This window comes from Gopherus evgoodei, chromosome 11 (assembly GCF_007399415.2).
Source record: "Gopherus evgoodei ecotype Sinaloan lineage chromosome 11, rGopEvg1_v1.p, whole genome shotgun sequence".
Taxonomy (NCBI): domain Eukaryota; kingdom Metazoa; phylum Chordata; order Testudines; family Testudinidae; genus Gopherus; species Gopherus evgoodei.
The window spans coordinates 29,941,756-29,965,405 of NC_044332.1; the positions used below are offsets into that span (position 1 = coordinate 29,941,756).

At 39.4% G+C, this 23,650-nt stretch overlaps 1 protein-coding gene across 1 annotated transcript in view; it reads right to left on the reverse strand.

Annotated features, from left to right (window-relative positions):
- GULP1 (GULP PTB domain containing engulfment adaptor 1) overlaps positions 1 to 23,650 on the reverse strand; it is a 286,451-nt gene that overhangs the window by 37,145 nt on the left and 225,656 nt on the right. Inside the window, 3 exon segments of the mRNA XM_030580450.1 lie at positions 10,663 to 10,755; positions 11,189 to 11,305; positions 20,165 to 20,302. Of these exon segments, the coding sequence (XP_030436310.1) occupies positions 10,663 to 10,755; positions 11,189 to 11,305; positions 20,165 to 20,302 (348 nt within the window).

Here is a 23,650-nt window from a genome sequence, read left to right on the forward strand (position 1 = left end):
GCTTCATTGTTGACCTGCTTGTCTACAGGGTCTTTGGGCTTTTTGGTTTTCTATCATCTATGAGATCTTTGGCTTTGTAGCTCATCTACAGGTCTTCAGCTGTGCTTGTTTCAAGCAAAGTTTATCTGGAAATAGCATCAGCTACTACTACAGGTGCAACTTCAATGGTGCTTCACAAATTGTTTCCTGATTTAAACTTTGACACAACAACAGATTTATGCTTGTTGAACTGAGATGCAGTTCTTCATTTTCTATTTCAGATTGCAGGAGCTGATCATGAAGTTTAGAAAATGACAGTACCTGCTGCTCAGTATCTTTGGAAACAGTTTATAACAAATCTCCTTTTCTTTTCATTTGCTGAAACCAGACTTTTATTTGTATTTATGGTTGTCATTGTCAGGTATCTTCCACTATGAGAATAACTATATTGGAAATACAGGCCTAAAAAAAGTCTATTTTTGTGCTGCTTAATTTGTCCTTCAGTTGTGAAGGTAACCCTTCAAAAATGTTGAATTTCTGTGCCGAATCTAGCAGAGAGAGAGAGAGAGAAACAGAGCTAAAGTGGGGCTGGCTGGGGAGAGTCCTGAGCAGGCCTTTGTTTACACTAAACAAAGGTAAGGTCAGGCCAGGAATTAGCAGACACCTGTGATGCAGTGAGATCCAAAGGCGCACACATCTTTTCTGTCTGTTTTTCTCTTTCTGACACCATTTTCCACATTGGTTGGTTTCTTCCTCTACTCCTGCGTTGGTTTCGTCTTTTACTATTTCCCTTGCATTGCTCTTCTCTCACACACTGCCTTCCTTCCTGACTGTTCCCTGTTATTTATTCTCATCAAGGGGGTTCTGTGGCTGTCACGGCATTTCCTTCAGTTCCTTTTTTTCTGATTCTGGAATTCTGGTTAGTCAGATCCTGTAATGCTTGCAGATGCTCCAGGAATGTCTTGAAAAAATATCCAACATTTGAAAAAAATAATCCTTCCTGTCTCTAGATCAAGGCCTGTTTGGCTGGTTCTTTAGCAGTCAGCCAGGGCTTGGTATACAACTTCCTATGGAAAGAGATAGAGTCAACACGGTTGTGAATGACTACACTTTCAATCAATTGTACATCCCCATAAGGGCTGGTGGGTAGAGCTGATCCCCTTCTAGATTGCTTCAGGCAGCAACAGTGCAAAAAGGCACACTCAGATATTTTGAATAATGAAAATAGGTTTATTTAAAATAAATAGATGCACTCAGGGATCCACTGAGGTTTTGTGTGCAAGTTCTCTCAAAAGCAGTATCTAAACTCTTATTGTGATACAAACATAAGCAGCACCACCATATGAAACCAATAAAGAGAAAATCAGATTGCTCCCACATAATCAAGACCAAATGGAAGAATGACCAGTGATTAATGTACTGCCAAACCACTAAAACACAGAGGAAAAGTAAACAGCACACACACAAGAGTAATGGAAATTTTAGCTGTATATCCAAATGACTGATTGCATGAAACAGAGAAAAAAAACACCAACAGCCAGCAGCAACACCCTATGCCAACAGTTCAAATGCCACACAGGAGTATAATTGTACAGAAACTCCAAGGGTCTAGTCCCAACTAAGGAAGCCACATCTTTCTAACCACGTTATAGTATTACTAATACTTCTCACAGACTTATTCAGGAAGTGGTAACAAATGTATTAACCTATTTTGCATAAGACTTCTCCACTGACAGTTAAATATCATAGTGAGCAACTATTTAATCTTTTATCATCACTATCAGCTTTGATAGACAGAATTCTAAAATAAAATTTAAAATAATATTATGCAGAAACTGATTTAATTGTTTAGAAATGTACTGACTATAAATTCAAACAGTAAAAATAATAAAGTTACAGAATCCATAATGAACGAAACATGCATGCAAAAGACTTGCTACTTGATGGTTAACTTTCTTTTTGTTCTTTTGCTGAACAATTTGACTGCATAATCAAAATACTTGTTGACTTTCTCATTACTTGGTTCTCATTACTTTGAATGCCTTGGTGTATGAATGCAACTAGAGATATTTTATTTTGAAAGTTGTTTTCCCCTTTCCAATTCAAATTCACTTCAGGACATTATAGCATTATTAGAGTGTTAACTTGGATGGTATTGCAGTCGCCATAACCATGTACTGGTATAGATGTTGATTAAATAAGTGACAGCAGAATTTCACACAAGGGAATCAGAGGTCATATATTCACTGCTAAAAGCTTAGGGCCAAATTAATGCCAGGTGTAAACAGGTGAAACTCCATTACTATCAGTGTTTTCCACCCATTTACACTCAGGATGAAATATAAATTTGAAAAATTAAAATACTTAGAATTTACAGCTCTGTAAAATCCTAGGCCAAAAGAAGTAGCTTTTAAAAATATAATTTTGAAAAAATCTTTGTCATGCAACACAGGACTATATTGTTTTTTATACAGTTCTTTCTTGGTCATACTCCACTGGACTGTAGTTTATTCTCATGAAAAGCAGTATCCGAGCTGTATAACTTCAGAGCAGCTCTATTTAATTCCCTCAGACAAGCCTCTTTAAAGCCCCAATGAAGCTCCATGCTGAAATAATCCTCCAAATATGATAATGAATCTGTAAGTAATGTTTTAAGAATTCCTTTGTAAAGGTTACATAGTAATTTAGAACCTGTAAATATGAGGTTCTCCCATTCCTAGTTACACTTTTATTTATATATTTAATACAAATTTCTTACAAATTGGTGTTCCATCTCAGATCAACATATGATCTCAGATTTCTTAATAATCTGCATTATCAAAAGGACACAATGTCTTCTGTGCCAGGAACTTCCAGTGAAATGCAATAAATGCATAACATTATTATATGGTATGCATTCTATTAGCATTTGCCATTACTGCAAGTTATGTGGCTGTCAGGTTCCATGTCATTTCACTGGGTTACCTATATCAGCAGAGCATATGCTGTGTAATTACAATACCTAGTTCTTATATAGTGCTTTCCATCAGTAGGTCTCAAAACACTTTATAAAGGAAGTCAATCGCATTATAAATTCATCTAATCACTCACTGAAACTCACTAGATCAATGGTTCTCAACCTATTGACCATATGTGGCGCGCAATGTGTTATGTGGGATGCATCCAATACTACCTGTATGGCCCTAAGAATGTTACATAGGCTGCCTCTCTGTGCTGATTGGGTTGCAAGCGGCCTGTGGGTCGCAGGTTGAGAACCACTCCACTAGATCATAGTTTGAGTTGACTGGATTGTTTAAGAAATAATGTGCCCATATCAAACTCATTTTCTGCTGTTTTTCTACATTTCCACTCTTTTAAATAAGTCCATTTAAAATGTATATTTTACTTTCCAGTTGTTTAGTTTCCAGTTGTCTCCACCTGACTTGTCTCTAACCTAACTTAAAATATTTAGGGAAGTCTTGTTTCTATTTTTTTTCCATCATCAAATAAACAATTTTGTATTGCATTTCACATGTCCATGCCATGTGTTAAAACAGGACTTGATTACAATGGACAAATAACAGACCATTCCCACTTGTTTCAGCGACTCTAGATAAGAGAAGAAGGCACTAGTAAGATTTTGCTCTGTGATACCATGTGATCTTTTCCAGGGTCCTCAATAGCAATTTTTTTTGGTTTGTAAATTTCAACTGCCAGGCAGTTAACAAATAACTTATTTTAGCTTTTAGAAGTTTACATGCAGAATGTCACACATCACCCATGCAGAGACATACATCTGTCTTCCCTCACAGAGTAGAACTCTTGCAATAAATTCATGCATACATAGTAGCGACCTTTATTTGAAAAGAGACAAAGTAATATATGTGAAGTTTAGTGGAGTAGTCTTTTCTCATTTTATGCTTAAATGTAAGCCTCTGTATAGCATAAGGACCATATCTGCCCTCCCTCTTCGCATGGGAATTTTGTAGGATTATTATGTAAATATCAATGTCAAGACTTAGTCTTTATAATTTAAAGACCTCTTAATGACATTAAATCAATAATAATCATGGTGTTAGAATTTGAATATCAGTAACTGTCTTCTGTTTGACTAGGAACCTTTGCTCTTGTAAAAAAACCTGCAGCTTTACATTATATTAGCACCTAAAGGGAAAACCTTTTACTTCTACTGCAACATTGTGAGACTATCAGTTTTTAAAAATCTAGGAAACCTTTATTACAGTGAGCATCTCATTCTCACTAGTATTCTTCATATCACTGAACATCATCAGCATTAATTAGAAATAGCAATTATACACATAGTTGTATAGCTTTAAGATAAAATGTTTCCCTTAGATCTGTTCTATAAATCTTAGCACCAAGATTCAGTTCTTCCAACATGCACAGAACACCCACTGAAATTAATGTGAGCTCTCCACATATAAGAAGGGCAGATTATTGGAGTCACAATCTACCTTGAGAATCTGAGAGTAAAATAGTCTCAGTCACTTCCCAATATCACACTCTACAAAGAAAGGCAAGAGACTGAAGGAATTAAATTTGAGCGACTGAAAAGAACCTTTTAATATGTGACACAAAGATCACACATTCAAGTCCTGATCACTAAAATTTACCACAAAGGCCACAGTCTGCTATTTTTACTTCTGCTGAGTAGCACCTCAATCTACAAACAGTGCTAATGAAGTTAAAAGGATTATTTAACAGGACTTCATATGAGAATCTAGCCCATAATGTTTAATATATCTCAGGCCATTCTTGAGAGCTAAATACACATATACTTACAACCTTTTACATCCTTCAGATTCACTACAGGCAAAAAGCAAATATTTTAAAAAGTGGAAGAGAACTAGTACTTTAAATCATGATAATAAGAATTAGCACATCCTTAACATTAAGTAAAACAAATGGTTTTAATGGAGCATATGTCTTTACTTTTCTGTTACTATCATGCTAATTTAATATAATGAAGACAAATCAGAAAAAAAACAAATCAAAACCAAAGTAAATGTATACGTATCCGTAAAGTGCAGTTAACCTGTTGGGTTGATCTAAGAAAAATAGAACATATCTGTTTATACTTGTAGTGTCCTGTGACTAGACTTTTGAGATGCAACTTGATGGAAATTTAATCCTACATATTCCATACAAAATTACAACCCCTAAACTCAAAGACATTATTTGATTAGATACTGTTTTGAGTATCCAATCACTTTTGAAGTTAACACAGCTGTGTTAATATCAGATTGTCAGCACTCCTCTCAAAAATAAAAAAATGTAACAATGTTCCATTTTATCTACTCTTTTACATTGTATCTTATATCAGAATGAAACCCCCCATTTTACTTGATATGTGGCCCTCCAATCCATCCATGGGTAGGACTTGCTGGGCTGGGCAGGAGGAAGAGCTGACCTCATGCTACCTTGACTACCTGCTCTGACTTGACTGGAATGATGATCATACTCAGGTCAGTTATGTATCCTCAGGTCAGTTATGTATCCTCTATATGGAAAGTTGTCCAGTAACAACTCAAGTTCACGTGCTGGGCCTTCAAAAAAGATGACTGGTTTTGGTCAATTCTTTTTCGTGCTGAAGAAATCCCAAAACAAGGATTTTAAAAACTGTTCCTGGGAGAATTTTCTAAGAGAATTCAGTATTCCTTAGGTAGTCTGCTTGTGTGTCTGAGAAAAATGAGTTTGCATATATACAGCAACATCTGGGCAGGCACAACAGGCTGAGTTAAGGACATAGGAATCTGGGGAGAAGGGGAAGAAATCTGGAAACCATATAGTGTATGTACTTCATAGTTAATGAAAAAATTCCTCAAGAGGTAGAGCTGAGTCAGGTCACCAGTCCAGTCAATACTTTGCCATACTGATACCTGCCAAATCCATACCTTTATTTGGGAGAGGTCAACAAGATAGAATCAGGTTAATATTTAATAATTAAAGATAGGTTTCAGAGTAGCATTTGTGTTAGTCTGTATCAGCAAAAAGAACAGGAGTACTTGTTGCACCTTAGAGACTAACGAATTTATTTGAGCATAAGCTTTCGTGGGCTACCGCCCCACTTAATAGGATGCATAGAATGGAACATACAGTAAGAAGATATTTATACATACAGAGAACATGAAAAGGTGGAAGTACCCATACCAACTGTAAGAGACTAATTAATTAAGAGAAACTATTATCAGCAGGGGAGAAAAACTTTAGAAGCGATAATCAAGATGGCCCATTTCGGACAGTTGACAAGAGGTGTGAGGATACTTTGACATGGGGAAATAGATTCAATTAGTGTAATCACTGAGCCATTCCCAGTCTCTGTTCAAACCTAAGTTAATGGTATCTAGTTTGTCTAGTGGATAGAGCACTGGCCTTTGAGTCTGTGAATGCTCCACACCTCTTGATCAAAAGGATATTCACATAGAGCTCAATTGTAGCTTTGCCAGAAGCCCTGTACATGAGACAGTGCAAAGTTGCACTGTCCCAGGAGCAGATGTGGAATTAGAACAAGTAGGAACCACTCCTCATTTCTTCCCATTCATCTGCACGTGAGAGAACTGTTGGGGAATGATGAGTAAGGCCCCAAAATTGAGATATCCCTCAAAATGCAATGCAGGGGCAATTACTAACAAGTTGGGTGTTGGGTTGGTTTTTTGTTTTTTTTTTGGTAATAATTCACAAACATAATGTTGGACTTTGAGTAAAAGGTCTCTGAAAACCCATGTTTAAAGAAGATAAGAAATGCTGACATAAAGGGTCATCAGTTTTCCCATAATTCCCCATTCAAATAAAAATTAGTTATGAGGATACATACTGAACTTTGATATTGAAATGTAAAGATGAAGAATTGTTAAATTATAATTTTTGTTAGAGTTTTGTTAATTTAATAGTTTATAATTCTGTATAATACATAAGTTTGGATCAGACAATACCAGTGCCAAGGCAACAAGAGTTTAAAGGACAGGCAACGGACCCTCCCGACTACACCTCCAGCATTGTCAGGTGTGGAGAAGGGGGCTTAAAAGGAGGAGACTACCCAGTTGGGGGCTGACTAGGAAAGAGAGCAGAGCTCTGCTACTGCCTCATTGAGGGTAGCCTGGTTCCAACAGTAGCACACATGGTATTATAGCATTGCACAGTGACAGAGCATTAAGTCTCAGTCCTGCAGTCTCTTAGCATGTAAACACTAATTTACTTTAATGGGAGCTCCATGTACAAAATGATTGAAAGATAACTGATATATACCATGTTATGAAAAGATATAAATAGTTATATCCAAATGATGGAAAATATGAATAGATCTAATTATTTGATATTATGTCCAAACGAGGGTCAGAAACCCAGCATGACACTGGCACTTTTAAAAAGAATTGTTTTTTAAATTATTACTTCAAAAAATGGAAAGAAAAACAAACCATAAATATGTCTATTTATACAGGTCCAAGTCCTGCCCACTTAAAATTCACTTAGTAATGTTTAAGTTTATTGGATTCAGATGTTTTAATCTCCTCTAAAAATTGGGATATGTTTTAAAAATATTAATAGATCAATAATATACTATGCCAGCTAGTTTCTTCTTCATCTTTTTTTTTTTTTGAAACAATTGAGAGTCTGATGTTTGAAGTATTGCTAATTTACATGTAGGATTTTTCATAAGGATCTTTCCTACACATTTATTAGTATGTATTTAAATTATTTTATACTTAAAAATTTAAATATTATTTCACATTGCAACACAAGAGGAAATAATTATGATACATGCCGTGAATTTCTATGAAGATTAGTACTCCCGAACAACTACAAACTCTTTGTGTTATTGAGTCATAGTAGGAAACCCCTAATAATGCATATCATCTACCATACTTCACTTATAGCATATAAAACACAGTAATTCATCTGCTATTTTAAATGTGAATGAACAAAACTAGATTTACATTTTTCTGACTGAATATAGTAGTTCTTCTGTGTTACATCTTTACAAGATTATATCCTTATCAAGTTCACTGCACAGATCTCAATGGGGAATGAGCAGAATTAACAAAAAGAAGCTGCATTTTTCACACTGATTATTAGAAGTGGTTAGCTGGCTATTGAGATGTGATAGTTTTTTGAGAAAGGTCCAGGCTTTGAAATATATTTTGCCCAGAAAGTTAAATTTTCATCAAATTGGAAAAATGTGTCTGCTCATTAAAAAGTAACACGAGAAAGGTCATATATTTAAAAAACAAAAAAACAAAAGCAAAAAAGAGGAAGCAGATTTCCCAATGGTTAGACCTATGAATTTAAAAATTCTATTGTGAAAAAAGTGCATTAAATTAATTTTAGCAAAATCCTGCGATTACTTTTTATTACTATTTTCAGTAACATCACCAATGTTCTGCACAGAAATGTATAGAGAATACAAGAAAAAATACATTCATTCTACTTTTACTTTTGTAAAACATAGTAATTTAGATTTCCTTGTTTGACTAAGCATAATTTAGCCTTAAACACATACCAGTCCACATCCTGCAAAGTTTTTGGTGCCTCTTCTAACTATAATATGCTCATCACAACTGAATGATGCAGGACTTTCTGGTGCCTCTTCTAACTATAATATGCTAATTCTAATTATTAGAACTTCTGTATGGTAATTCTTTCTTTTAAAATGTTAAATCTAAAGAAATAACAAATAAATTAGAGTATGCTTATATTTGAAACTCAACATTTTGGAGATGATTTTTTGAAAATATAAAATTTAAATATGTTATTCTTGTAATTAATGGGTATTAAATGTAAATGTCATATTAACATCTGTGTGTCTTATATTCACTAGCAAATAAAATAATGAAAACAATGTGCAACAATGCTTAAATCAGTACTTTTGAGACTGCATTGCAGATTTCCTCACAGGCATTCACAGGCATTCCACCACACAAAATAACAGCTGTCCTAAGGGTCAAATTCTGTTCTCAGAACCATGTGCCAGAAGTCACATTGAAATAATACGCAGAAAGCATATACACATTGCTACCACAATGCCAATAATAAGCAGTGAAGCGCATAATTTGGCCATTATACAATTGCAATTTACAATCTCATGTTATTTGTATTCTTTAAGTGTTAAGAGGCCCCATCAGGTACTTCGGTCCCATTGTGATCAACACTGGATGCACACATAATGAACATATGGTTCCTGGACCAAAAAGCTGAACAGGAAAATACTGTTTTTTGTTATTCTTCTTTCTTTTATACAAAGAATGTATCTATCACAGGGTTAGTATAAAAGCTGATTTTGCTATTAGAGAAATTGAATGATCAGGTTTACCAATAAAGGATCAACTTTTATAAGAAAAAATCTTGAATAAAGGTTGAGGATTTGGCATGAGGGATTAGTACTTTTGATTGAATGCACAGTAAGTCAGAAATCATATACAATTTACAGTTTTCATTGAGGAATTCATATAAGTCCCTATGAAAGAAAGACTTTCATACATACAATCATATCCATTCTGGTCACATGTTACTATTACACTTGACGACATTATAGAGCCAGACCTCCACAGAACTTCATTTCAGTATGATAATACTAATAAATTATCATTGCAATAATAAACAGACTCTGGGGGGCTTTGTGGATCAAAATGTAAACATCCACTTAAGGCTGATACTAGGACTAATGGAGTTTCAGGCTGGCAACGATGAAAAAAACCCAAAACACATTTTTAAAATATGTGGTATGGCCAAATTTCAACTTACACAAACTGTAAAAATTAAAGCAAATGCACTGTACAATGTATGGATACTTCTGTAATTAAAAAAAATAACCCAAAAAGAAACAAAAAACCCCCTCTGACTTAAGAAAATAAAAAAATAAAAATTGGCAAATTATTTTTCTGCTTGGACAAATATATAGACTCAAGGGATGTAATTCTGTCCCAATTGACTTCAATAGGACCAGCATTTCATCAATTATATTTAGATTAAAAACTAGATACTTTTCATAAGGACTTGTATATGCACATCAACTTTTTGTTGTTGTTGTTACAGCTATGTAAATACATTTGGATACAATAAACTATAACTGCTTTAGAGCCATTAGGGTCAGTCTGCTAAACAACCTATACTTTTAATAGTTCACTAACTAGATATCTAAATCTGCCATTTAAAAATTCCATAAAAATTGACATCCTCTGATTCTGAAGAAGGCAAAATATTTCCAAGGATAACTGTAGGGAATTTCAGAAGAACATAAAACTTGTTAAGACAAGATGTAAGTTATAGACAAAACAATAGATGTAAGTAACGGTATGTTTGTGACAGAAAGTTATTAAGAAATCCTGAGTTACAAAGCGCAGGGTTGGCACACTGAACCAGATCCTCTGGACACAGGACTTTTCTCTTCATCCTTAGGTAGTCTGCTTGTGTGTCTGAGAAAAATGAGTTTGCATATATACAGCAACATCTGGGCACAACAGGCTGAGTTAAGGAAGCATCATTTATTGAATATAACTTTTAAATTTCCTACAATTCTTGGTTTGTCACAATCTTACTGCTACTTAAATATAGGATTACAGTGTGTTAATTACAATAATCAGAAATAGTGTGAATTCTGTATTTGTTATCAGAACACAAAGATGTTGTTAAATAATTTTAAGTTATACCAATCTTGGCTGGAAAACATAGTTGTATCCATGTACTCACTGGAGATGTATGTATTTGATTTATTCTTAACTGGTTCTCCAAATCTTGTACCTTATTTTTCAGTTCTATATTTTCAGTTTCTAGTTCTTGAATCTAAAAAAACAAACAGTCATTGTAACAGCTACTGGGAGGCTCATCCTCTGATATATCTAATTTTAGCTATAAATCATGAGTAACATTTTCATTTCTTTATTTATCTGATATCTGCTCTTCTTAACTGTATATGACAAACTAATTACCAAAAAGTTAGTAATTGTGTTTAATAATTGACACAAATGCCTCATTTTATTTGATAATGTAATAAATTTCTTAGCACTTGTGAATGTTCAGGATGATGGAAAGATGCACACTGTATTATTTCATAGATGATTGTCCTCTTTTTTAGTGTTTCTGGAGTCTCTTAATAATCTTCTGTCCTTAGTACAGTATAGTACTGCAACCTATGCTCCAGCATACTTCACAGAAATCTGTATATACAATAGTATATAATTTTCATCAAGAGAAGCAACAAATATATATGACTTACTCTTTTCTGTAACCCTGCAATCTGTTTTCTTGTTTCAACATCTTTTCCTCCAGATTCCAGAAATTTCCTGTAAGCCAGGTCAAATGCTTGACCAATTGTTAAAGTTATTTCTTCAGCCTTTATACAAGTAAAATATTGGAATTAGCAAGTTAAGAGTATCTTATTCAGTGTTTTTCATTTCACAGTAGCACAAAACATATTACATAATTAGGCCCCTACCAATTTCACGGCCATGAAAAAATTGTCACTGACTGTGAAATAAGCCCTTCCCTGTGAAATCTGATCTCCCCCTTGTTGCTGGGAGAACCCCAGTCAGGGGACTCCTAGCTGCAAGTCCTGGCTGGGCTGGGAGAGGACTTGTCCTTCCCCTGCACGGCCATTCTTACCTTCAGGGGGAGAGCAGACCCACCTTAGAGTTCCTCCCCCTGCTGCAGGAAGCTCCATCCCCAGAAGTTCCTGCAGCAGGAGGACTTTTATGGAGGTGGGTCTGATATCCCCCTGCTCCTGGAAGTTCCCTACCCATGGAGCTCTTAGCTGTGAGTTCCTGCTGGGCTGGGGAGAGACAGGACTTGTCCTTCCTTTGCATGGTAGCTCTGAGGAGAGGGTGTGTGTTAGGGAGATTAGACCTACTTCCAGGTACCTCTTGGGTTGGGACCGCCATGGTTACAACACTGTGAAATTTCAGATGTAAAGAGCTGAAATCATGAAACTGACCAATTTTAAATCTCTGTCTGTTAAATTGATCAAAATGGATCCTGAATTTGGTAGGGCCCTATACATAATGTTCAATATACCTAGGTATTGTTTCACCCACCACTGAAATGAAGTAGCTTTGAAAAGAAACAAAGGAGCCAGGAGGATAACTGAAGAATAATTGATGCAAATAAACTACAGGGGAAACTGCTGTAGATAGAATGCAATTATCTATGGTGCAGTGTACATTATGCTACTTTAATATCTATAAACAATGTGCTTGGGTCTGTTTTTGTTGCATTTTCATCTCTTGAAAGTGGCTGATGGCTGTAACTTTTCTTTTGTTAAATAAATATTTTTACTGAATTCAAATTTTACTTTCACTGTTTTTAGTTAGGTTTCAAAGTCTATATTATAAAAATAGGGTATCAATTTCCATAAGGTCGATATATCTATATATCGTATATCTGTGCTTAAGTACTGAAGACCACAAGTGCCAAACCAAATCTGTGCATGTCCAGGCAAATAGAATAGTTTCTCTCTTCACATCTGAGAACTCCATACATAATGTTTCAATTCCTTTTACATAGGAAGGATTTACTTTGGATAACTTTTGCAGTGTCAAAAACCCAACAATACAATACATTAAGTCATTGTTAATGTTTTTGGAAACTTATTTAATCCCAGTAATCACTATTAAATAGTCAGCATTTGCTCTGTTTTCTCCTTGTACTTAGAATAGGAAAAACTGGCATATATGTAATGTGTTTGTTGGAAAACAGATTTTTTTTTTGACAACCACTATAAAAACTGGATTTATGTCAACTGGATTAGACTATTGGTTTTCTTTGTCATTGAAAAGCATAGAAAAACATGGGAAAATATCAAGGCAAGACTGAGATTTTAATTTTCAAAGCAAGTAGAGACTTTCCCTTTGACAACTTTCTGTAATACCAAATGACTGATACAGGTTTAATCATTTTATCTGCTGCAAATTAACACAACAAAGTGACAGTTGCTCAGAATTATCATTACCAATCAGCTGCATGTTGACTATCTTAGAGAACCGACCATATTTATAACTAATTAAATAATGGTAAATTGGCATTTGGGAATATGCAATGCTGGCACTAAGGGTACTTTCCAGGAAATGTGTGTAGATTGGAAGGGAAGGCACCAACTTGAGTGAGCTTCTTTGGAAGCTGAAGGAACTAACGGACTGGAAAGACGGAGGGGGCAAAACTCACTTTGGGGACCATAGGGGTAGACAGACAGAAATGTTAGAGAAAGAGCAATAGTGACTGGGATGAGAAAGGTACTGTCAAGAATCAGGGCCTTCAGCAGAGCCAGTCACCAGGCAACTTAACGAGCACAGCTTATAACCACTACAAAGAAGCCTCCTCCCAGCAAAATACAATTTAAAATACTTCCAGCAAACTACACATTTGCAAATACAGAAAACAATCAAAAGACTATAACCGCCTTTCCTACTTAATATTCACTATTCTGAATATATAAGAGACTGTAGCAGGGAGATTGGCAAGAAACCTGGTTGCATGTCTAGTCCCTTCCAGGACCCAGAGAGAACAAAGCAAAACCCCAAAAACAGAAACAAAGGCTTCCCTCCACCGAGATTTGAAAGTATCTTGCTTCCTGATTGGTCCTCTGGTCAGGTGTTTTTGGTTCCCTGTTTGTTAACCCTTTACAGGTAAAAGAGACATTAACCCTCAACTATCTGTTTATGACAGCCTGACAGGTAGGAAGAGAGTCAGCAAATCAGCTCTTGAGCCCAGTAGCTGCAACAGTTTGGTAGCTGCTTTATGACAGCCTGACCAGTAGGAACAGAGTCAGCAAATCAGCTCTTGAGCCCAGTAGCTGCAACAGTTTGGTAGCTGCTCAAAACATTCACTCATGGCTGTGATAGCTCCTGTGTTTGCTTGTTCCCAGCCTTGCTCTCACTTTGTTCCTAACCACCAGATTTGCCTCCTTCTCCAGTTGCTAGGCATGACTGCCATGTCCCAATTTATGACAGTTTTAGCAGCCCAAAAAAACAGGGAACTAGAACTGATATGGTTAGCATGGATCCTACAAAGGCCAATACCTCTCTGATGGACATAATCGGAGCCCGACAGATCTTGCAGGCCCAGGTTACCACTCTGAAGGCATAGAACACAATCCTGCAAGCTCAAGCTGTGCTTTCGGTTCCAACCCCCGCTCCTCATGAGCCCAAACTCTCTCTGCCTGATAAGTTCACTGACAATCATCATGTTTCATGGGTTCCTAAATCAATGTTGGCTCCTATTTCTGCTATGCCCACAGTTGTACCCCATTGACCAAGCCCAAGTGGGACTAATTATCAGCCTGCTTACCTGGGAGGCTCTGGCTTGGGCATTTCTGCTCCTGGAAAAATCAAGCCCACTTCTGGGCCGATTTAAGGACTTTATTTGAGCTATGGTGGTGATTTTCAATGACCCAAGTCATGAGCGTACAGCTGAAGCTGCACGTGAGGTTTTGCAGTAGGGGATGCTGGCCAGTTGCTAAATATGCAGCAGAGTTCCGATGCTTGGTAGGAGACATCTAGTGTTATTATTTCTGGCTTGGCCTAAATGGTAATATTAAAGATGAATTGGCACAGGTGGAATCGCCATCCTGCCTGGCTGCCTTACTCAACCTAGTCATCAAAATCGACGAATGCTACCGAGAAAAAATGATGGTCCTCTTGGCTCCTGCCAGCCCTGCTGGCTCCAGCTCCATTCCCCCACCACCATTCCCTTCTCCATTGCTTGAACCCAAGCAACTCAATCAGGTCCAGCCCTGCCTCTCTGACACATAGTGGAATTGACACTGGGCATTGGACCTATGGGGATCAGGGCTGGGTTTACGTCTTTCCCTTCACCCCAGCAGTCCATGCCTATTCTCATCCACCGGTACTTTCACAATAGCCAATCAGCAACCAACACATCTTCAACTCCCTTTCCAGCTATGGCACCCTGTGATGCCTGACACCAACCTAGAGTAGCTGGTGGATTCAGAACCTCAGGCAAATTCATGGATCTGGAATTTGCCCAAGCACACAATATCTCCACCCAGCACAACGACTCCCCCAAGTTAGTGAATTCCACAGAGCTGTCATTCCTTTTGTGAGGACCAGATGGTTCCCTTAGAGTTAACTACACCTGAGGCTACTGAGAAGTCCTCCAGTTTGAGCTAATTCATTCACTGCATTCATCAATTGACATTGGCATCCCCTGGCTCATCTCCCATGACCCGTGCATCTACTGGCACTCAGACATGGTGTGCTTTGATCTCCCATTTTTCCAATAGTCTTGTTTTCTGAGAGCTAACTGGAGATCAGAAACCTTTTGTGGTTTACTTGGTCCTCTAAAGAATTCAGAGACATGAAGATAGGATGCAAAGGCGACCCAACAATCACCATGACAACACTCAAAAGCTCTGTGGATTCCTGTTAAATAGCAGCACTATGTCGATGTGTTCCGCAAAAAGAAAGCCAATGCCCTACTGCCCCCTCGGAGCTACGACTGCCCCATCAACTTCTAGCCAAGAGCAGAGGTCCTCCCTCTCTGAACCTGAAGTATAGGTATTTCGGAGTTATCTTGACTAAAACCTGCAGAAGCGGTTCATTTGCCCCACCACGTCCCCAGCAGAACCCCAGTCTTCTTTGTGGTGAAGAAAGATGGTTCTTTCCAGCCTTGTGTGGACTACTGATTACACTCTGAAACTGGTACCTCTTACCGCTTATAAATGAGCTGTTTGAAAGATTCCGCTCTTCCATGATCTTCACAAAGTTGAACCTCCATGGAGTTTATAACCTGGTGAGTTATCTAGCAAGGAGATGAATAGAAGACCATCTTCTATACCAGGTATGGCACCTATAAATATTTGGTCATACTGTTTGGGTGCTCTGGCAATCTTCCAGCATTTCATAAATGACATATTAGGGATATGCTGGACCAGTTTGTCATCATTTACCTGGATGAGATCCTCATTCTCTCTGTGCTCCACAATCATCACATGCGCATTGTCTTGGAGAGACTCTGACAAAACCACCTATGCATGAAGCTTGAGAAAAGCTTGATAAGGTCACGGTGATATATCTTTTCACCTGAGGAATACACCGGAAACCCACATAAAGTGGTGGAAATATCCAACTGGGCTGCAGCCAAGAAGATACGAAGGGTGCAGCAATTCCTGGGGTTTGCTAATTTCTAAAAGCAATTAATTAAAGGATTCTCTAGCCTGGTTGCACCCATAACAGCGTTTTTGCACAAGGGAGCTCAGTTTCCCTGGTTCACATAGGCTCAGACAGCCTTTGATGAACTAAAGAAAGCATTCCTCTCAGCACTCATCCTGATTCACGCAGACTACACAAAACCATTTACAAATGTGCCCATACTATGAACCTACAATCAAAATGGCTAGGTCTTCTCCAGCTTCTACCCACACATCTGCAGCCTTTGTATACTATATCAATGGATTTAATTGCAGAAATGTCATACTCACAAGAATACACATTAATCCTGGGTGCACTGATCAGGGCCGGCGCTACCGTTTAGGCAGCCTAGGCAATCGCCTAGGGCACCAGGATTATTGGGGGGCGGCATTTTGCCGGGGGGGGCGGCAGGCAGCTCCAGTTGACCTGCCGCAGTCGTGCCTGCGGAGGGTCCGTTGGTCTGCGGCTCTGGCGAAGCTGCCGCAGGCATGCCTGCGGACGGTCGGCTACTCCCGCGGCTCCGGTGGACCTCCTGCAGGCATGCCTGCGGCAGCTCCATCGAAGCCACGGACCAGTGGCCCCTCCGCAGGAATGCCTGCTGCAGCTCCATCGAAGCCATGGACCAGCGGACCCTCCTGGGATCAGCACGGGGGGCGGCGAAATGGCCGTGCACCTAGGGAGCGAGAAACCCTGGCGCCGGTCCTGGCACTGATCTGCTAACAAAGATGGCACATTTCATCCCAAACTGCACCTTTCCTACCACATTGGGACCCAGCTTCACTCTTCCTAGAAAATGTTTTCCATTACAATGGGTTACAGACAGGCATTGTATCTCACCAGGGTCCCTGTTCATTTCTTGATTCTGGTGGGAATTTCTCAGGTTGGCTGAGGTGAGAGACTCACTTATCACCCAAAGACCAATGGGCAAACAGAGAGAGAATCAAATCTTGGTGCGGTATCTTTATTGTTTTCTCAGTTACCACCAGGACGATTAGCCTTCCCTGATGTGCTACTCCAACAATGCAATCTACACCTTGATCTGTTAATAATTAAACCACACCACCACAACTGAGGACACGGTTTAATTCTGGAGGTCACAGATTCTGTGTTTTTAATGGACTTCCATGACTTCTTTGGCTTCAGCTGTCAGTGGCTGTGGCTGGGGTTGGAGCCAGGTCTGTGCGCCCCCGCCCCACGGCTTGGGCTGGGGCTGTGCCCCCTCCCTTGGTGGTGGAGCTCAGGCTGTCAGTCCGCTCCCTTGAGGCTCCAGCTGTCATTCCTCCCCCTGGTTATTTTTAGTAAAAGTTGCAGACAGGTCACGGGCTCCCATGCATTTTTGTTTATTGCCCCCCACCTATGCATAACTTTTACTAAAAATAACTGTGACAAAATCTTAACCTTAACCATAACCCACTGATTCTTTCTACATGAGCCAAAGTCCTACTATACCTTGTGTTTATAATTACATGAAAAGAACTTCACAGTCAATAGGTCATTTTTTCTTGGTCTGTGAGCACCTATTGTTTATAAAGGGGTGCCTATTATTATACATGTTTGTTGTAATGGACAAAATAACATAATTGTTAAGGGATACACATACATGCATGGTAACTGATAAAATTAGTAACTGACAAAATGGACAAGGAGCATTTGGTATAGCGGATGTGTTCCAGAATCAATGTAACAGCAAACCATTAAGTTATGTGTTGACTAACGTCCAAGTCATTAAGAGCTAAATATGGTTACAGACGTTATTAACTTATTGATTAGGTTAAGGTTAAGAATATTCAAATAAGCAAAATGTCAGCAAAACCAACTCTGGGAAAAGCATGAGGATTTTTCTGGGTTCTAAATGTATATATAAAGGGTGATTTTAAGGAAGTTAAACAGAAGTGCACTGATTAACCATTAACCATCACTTCTCCATTACAGAGATTGATATGTATATTTCCTCTCTCTGCACAGCGCTGTATTAAATATTGCCTGATTGTCTTAAATAAAATGTCAACTGAGTTTCTTATTTGACAAAATGTTTTATTGACTACAAACACATACCAGACCCAATATAGCCCCTTCTTTGCAAACTATGGCTTTCTCTCCCACTTTCACAGATACGTACCCATAAGTTCCCCAGCACCAGCCACTGTGGATTTAGCCCTCAACATATATTAGGTGCACCAAGAGCTCATGGAACACTTGAAGCCTGCCAAAGAAGCCTATAAAACACTACAAGGACCAAGACCACCAAGCCGTCCCCAATCTGGCCATAGGGACATGGTATGGCTCTCTGCCCAGAACCTTAAATCAAACTACTCATTTGCCAAACTAGATTTCCAATGCCTGGGCCCCTTCAAGATTATAGAATGGATAAACACAGTGACCTTCAGGCTACAGTTGCTTGAGTCCTCGAAGATCCACCTTTTCACCTCACACTTTTAAAGCCCTACACCTAGAGCCTATATCCAAACCGCTCCAACCTATAACAGTTCTCGGACAGGACACTGAATCCTCACCTCAGCAAGTTAGAGGAAGGCTCCAGTACCTGGTGGACTGGGAAGACTACAGTCTGGAGTAGTGGTCTTGGGACTGGGCAGAGAACATGCACATTCTGGATGTATTGCAAGAGTTCCATCAGATGTACCTGGAGAAACTGGGACCAGTTAGGAGGCATCCTCAAGTTGGGAGTATTGTCAGGTATTCTGCCCTGCAGAAGAGTCAATCTCCAGGCAACCTAACAAGTGCAGCTGACCTGTAGTAGGCTGTTATTGCCCACAGCTGCGATAACTCCTTTGCCTATTTGTTCCCAACTTTGCTCCCACCTTGTTTCAGTCGTGCTCCTGCCTTTGATGGTGGACCCAGCCTTTCCTCTGCCTTCCCCACTCTGGTTCTGACCCTCAAATCCAGTTATTGACATCTGACTCTGGCCTCTCCTCTGAGCCTGGGTGCCTTTTTCTGGCTATTGATTCCTGTATCAACCACTACGCATAACTGCTCACATCCCGGTCTCTGAAAGGTACTAGCATAAAGCGATTAGTGGGAGGGAAGAAGAAATGCGCCTGAGATTGAGAAGAGATCAGTGTTTATTGCTGCCCTCCCTAAAAGAAGAGAGAAAGGAAGACAGACAAGAAGACAGAAGTGAACAGAAATGTACAGTGAGTATACACATTGTTACTGGTATTGGCACTGTATTGCAGATGAATGACAAGACCACCGAACACATTCTATAAGCAGTAAGGCAAAAGATTATATAACTGCATCTAATGCTATAGAGGAAAAAAGAGCTGTAATTTTTGTCAAGAGTTTTTTTTATAGTTTTCTAAATGAGGCCTGATGAAACAGAGGTCCTGAGCAATTGTGAATATTAAACATCCCCTGTCATTCTTCATAAGAATAAGTGCATTAGCATCAATGTCTTAGTTAAATTCCATTAGGCATTTATTTTCTGCCTATGTAAACTCCTACTGTTTCAGCTGAACACAGTATTCCTCTCTTCCTGTCCTAAACTATTCTTGAATGTAACTGTGCATTGCTGAACAGTTGTCATGTTGCATCACAGAAGTGACTGCATTCTTGTAGTGGTGTATCAGCACATGGGTGACCCAGCAGAGGGGAAGACGCTGACTGTGCAAATCCCATAAGGATGTGTGTGTACTGCACAACAGTCCATGTGGCTACTTCACATAGTGTGCTGCAGTAACCTCCACATGGCAGCTTTGCAACATTCCAGAGCCTGGAGGGAAAGGGATCCTCTCCCCATCTTGTGTATCAGCCTGGTGCTTGGCCCAGGTAGTGAGGGTGGATACCGGGAAGAAGATTTGCCTCAAAAAAGAACATTGTGACCTTAGATGAAAAAGCATTAAGAAAATGTTTAATTTAAATCTGTAATAAACACAAGTACAATTTTAAAGGCAACATCTTGACATGAAACAGTACATCAAACTGCCCCTATATAAGGGGCTACCCAGCTGCTTGTTTTAGCCTCTTCCTAGTACTAATTTCAAAACAAGCCATTTGAGATGCCAAAATCATTGTAAAACATCTGACATACTTACACACTTTTCACTGTCAAATACATAGCACAAGTGTTTATTTGACTCAGAATCTTTGCATATGAAGGTAAATATCCTCTTGTCAGTTTTATCATCAGCACAAAATGATATCCTATGAAGCTGGCAATTGTGCTGGACTTCCTGCAAATGACAATAGAATGATCACATTTGATGAGTTAATTTTTTAGTATTTTATTCAGAAAATGAATACTCTACATACCTTGATATAAAGGAACAAGTTATAGTAATATGATGCTTACTTTATTGTGACAAATTTATTGTAATCTTTCTCTCTTTTTAGGAAATGATATTGCATCATTCAATGTGCATGTAGTTACAAGGGATGGTCCCCGCTCTGCAAAGAGCTTTGTGCAGATGGACCTGTGCACCTGTGTGGAACTCATTGCAGGACAGCTACCTAATTTTATCAATTAAACCTTTACTGCAGTTTGAAAAATTCAAAATTTGTTTAAACTGTTAGTGATCATTCTAGCTAATACTGACTGCATCTGAGGGCTGGTCTTCACTATAGGGAGATAGATGCTGCCACAATCGATGCAGCAGGGATTGATTTAGCAGGTCTAGTGAAGACCTGCTAAATCAATGGCAGAGTGCTCTCCAGTTGATCCTGATACAATAACTCCCCACTTAATGTCCTCTTGCTTAACGTTGTTTCGATATTACATCCCTGGTCAATTACAGAACACGCTCCATTTCAAGTTGTGCAATGCTTCACTATAACATTGTTTGGCTGCCTGCTTTGTCCAGAGTTGGCAGCCCCCCTATCAGCTCCCCTATGCCCCCCTCCTGGTGTTCAGGAAGGAGGGGAAGGAGCGAGGACTCTGTGCGCAGGCTCCCCCTCTCTCCCCTGCTTCCCGAATGCCACAAACCAGCTGATTGTTGCGGGCAGGAGGCAGGGGAGGGAGGCGGGAGGCTGTGCGTCGAGTCCTTGCTCCTTCTCCCTTCTTCCTGCCCCCTGAACGTTGCATGCCAGCTGATTACCAAGGGCAGGAGGGAGGGAGAAGGAACGAGGATGTGGCATGCTTGCCCCCTCCCTCCCCTGCCTCCTGCCAGCGATAATCAGCTGGCTTGTGGTGTTCACGAGGCAGGGGAGGGAGGGGGAGCCTGCGTGCCGTGTCCGCGCTCCTTCCCTCTCCCTCCTGAATGCTAAAAGCCAGCTGATTGCCATGGGCAGGAGGCAGGAGAGGGAGGGGGGAGGAGCGAGGACATGGTGTGCGGAGTAAAGGGGGAGGAGGGGAGGAAGAAGAGATGGGTGAAGAGTGGGGGTTTGGGGGAAGGGGCGGAGTGGGTGGGCTGAGGGTTGAGCCCCCCTGCCCCTGGTGCTTGCAGAGTAGGGGAAGCTGCTGATGCTGCTGAGCAACCTGCTTCTCCTAGCCTACAACACCTTCAGCCTCCTTGCTTGCCTCATTGTCTCCAGTGCCAGTGGGCTGTGCCTGTGTGGAGTAAGGCGGGAGCACCTCGCAACTATAGTACTGTACAGTACCTTATGGCAAAAAAAAAAATTTCCCTGGAACCTAACCCCCTCCATTTATATTCATTCTTATGGGAAAAGTGGATTCGCTTAACATCATTTCACTTAAAGTTGCATTTTTCAGGAACATAACTACAATGTTAAGTGAGGAGTTTCTGTACTCCAGCTCTCTGAGAAGAGTAAGGGAAGTCGACCAGAGAGCGTCTCCTGTTGCTGCAGTACAGTGAAGACACTGGGGTAAGTCGACATAAGCTACATCGACTCCAGCTACGTTATTCACGCAGCTGGAGTGGCGTAACTTAAGTCGACTTACCCCCTGGTGAGGACATGCCCTCAATCTCCTAAGAAGCAAACCTTAAAAAGCAGAATCTGCAAGACAAAAAAGGCTTACAAATGAGAACGGATAAAGACAGCTGGAATTATTTAGCCCTGACAGAAGTAACTAAGCATTTAGATTAGGTAAAGGTTATTGTAAAATTGGGTATTGGAAAACAGTAATAACATTCATTAATGTTCTAGATGGTTACTAATTTTTAATTCTAGTGTAAAAGTGGTGAATCAAAATCATCATCTTAAACCTATAACTGCAGAGCGGAAAATAAAACATACGAGTAACTATCAGAAGAGACAAGACAAAAGAACAAGACTGTACACATGTGCCTAAGAAATATCAGAGTAGAATTTTTAGGTTTGTAACAAATATGATAAATCATGTGCCTATGAGAGTTGTGATTTTGAGTGTTAGACCAGACCATAATAACCCAAGGAGTTAATATGTTTGGGAGAAGAATTAAAACACACAAAACACAGGGCATTTGGGACACTTTTTGTGAGAACTTGAACACAGAGCTTTTTGCTGGAGTTCTGATGTCCTATGCCTGAGAGTTGTAAGTTGTGTTTTGCTTTTTCAGTTTAATATTTCTGCTCAGGAGTGCATCTTCTGTAATTATGCTTTGAAATTACAATTAATATCTCACCCAGCAAAGAAGTAATCTGATTATGGAGTCCAGACCTTCTTGACACCTAAAAGCCAGGAGAGATTTAATTTGGAGTAGTACCCAAAGGAAACTCCCTACATGCTTGTAGTATGTGTGTGTCATGGCAGAACCATGCTAATTCACTAATCTATTGTTAATATCATAGAAAACAATTTCTACAGAAACTATGGCTTTTCTTATAGAATGCATTAAGTAATTCTAAATGTTTCTGTTGACAACAAATGGGGTGTTTTTCAAATTCCTTCATGTGGTTTCTATGAAAAAAGGCACAAATCCAAATCCTTCCTATATACACAAGTACACTCACATCCTGTCAACTTAAGATATATATTTTAAAGTACACACAAGTTATACTGTGACAAGGGCAAGGCTTCACTTCTGTCTTCTTTCTTGCAGAAACTGAGCAGACTCCACCAGGTGTACACTCAGTGACCTTTCATTTTAAGTTCTCTCCATCAAAATTATTACAGTCCCTGTGGGACAGTCGGTTTACAACATTCACAGTGCCTTTGGCCCTCTCCTCAGGACCTGAGGGGAACAGAGGTCTCACATCTCTTAAGTTCTCTATGTGGCTGAGCTCAGCTAGCCCTGTTCCTCTCTCTCACTCCCTCTTGGCACTTCCTTCCTGTGCCTCTTCATCAGACCTGGGCTCATGGGCTAATAGAATCTTTATCCCACCCAGCCCACCAGCCTGGTTAGATAATTACCCCAACCAGTTTTCCCTGGGAAAGTAATTAGCATCTAAGTGAGCAGAATACATGCTCTCCTGTGCTCTTCCCACCTTCCCTCCCTGTACTCTGTGACACACACTTAAAATACACAGTCTTGGAATTAGAAGTGTGACCAGTAAATCACTGTTTCTGATGAATGGAACTGAAAAAACCCAAAACTACTCCCCAATATTTTCTTATGGCCTAACTGCTTAAACAGTGGCAATGACAGTGTTCTTAATTTTCAGGAGCCTGGCAAAATTACAGAAATAGAAAGAATATTTGAGAT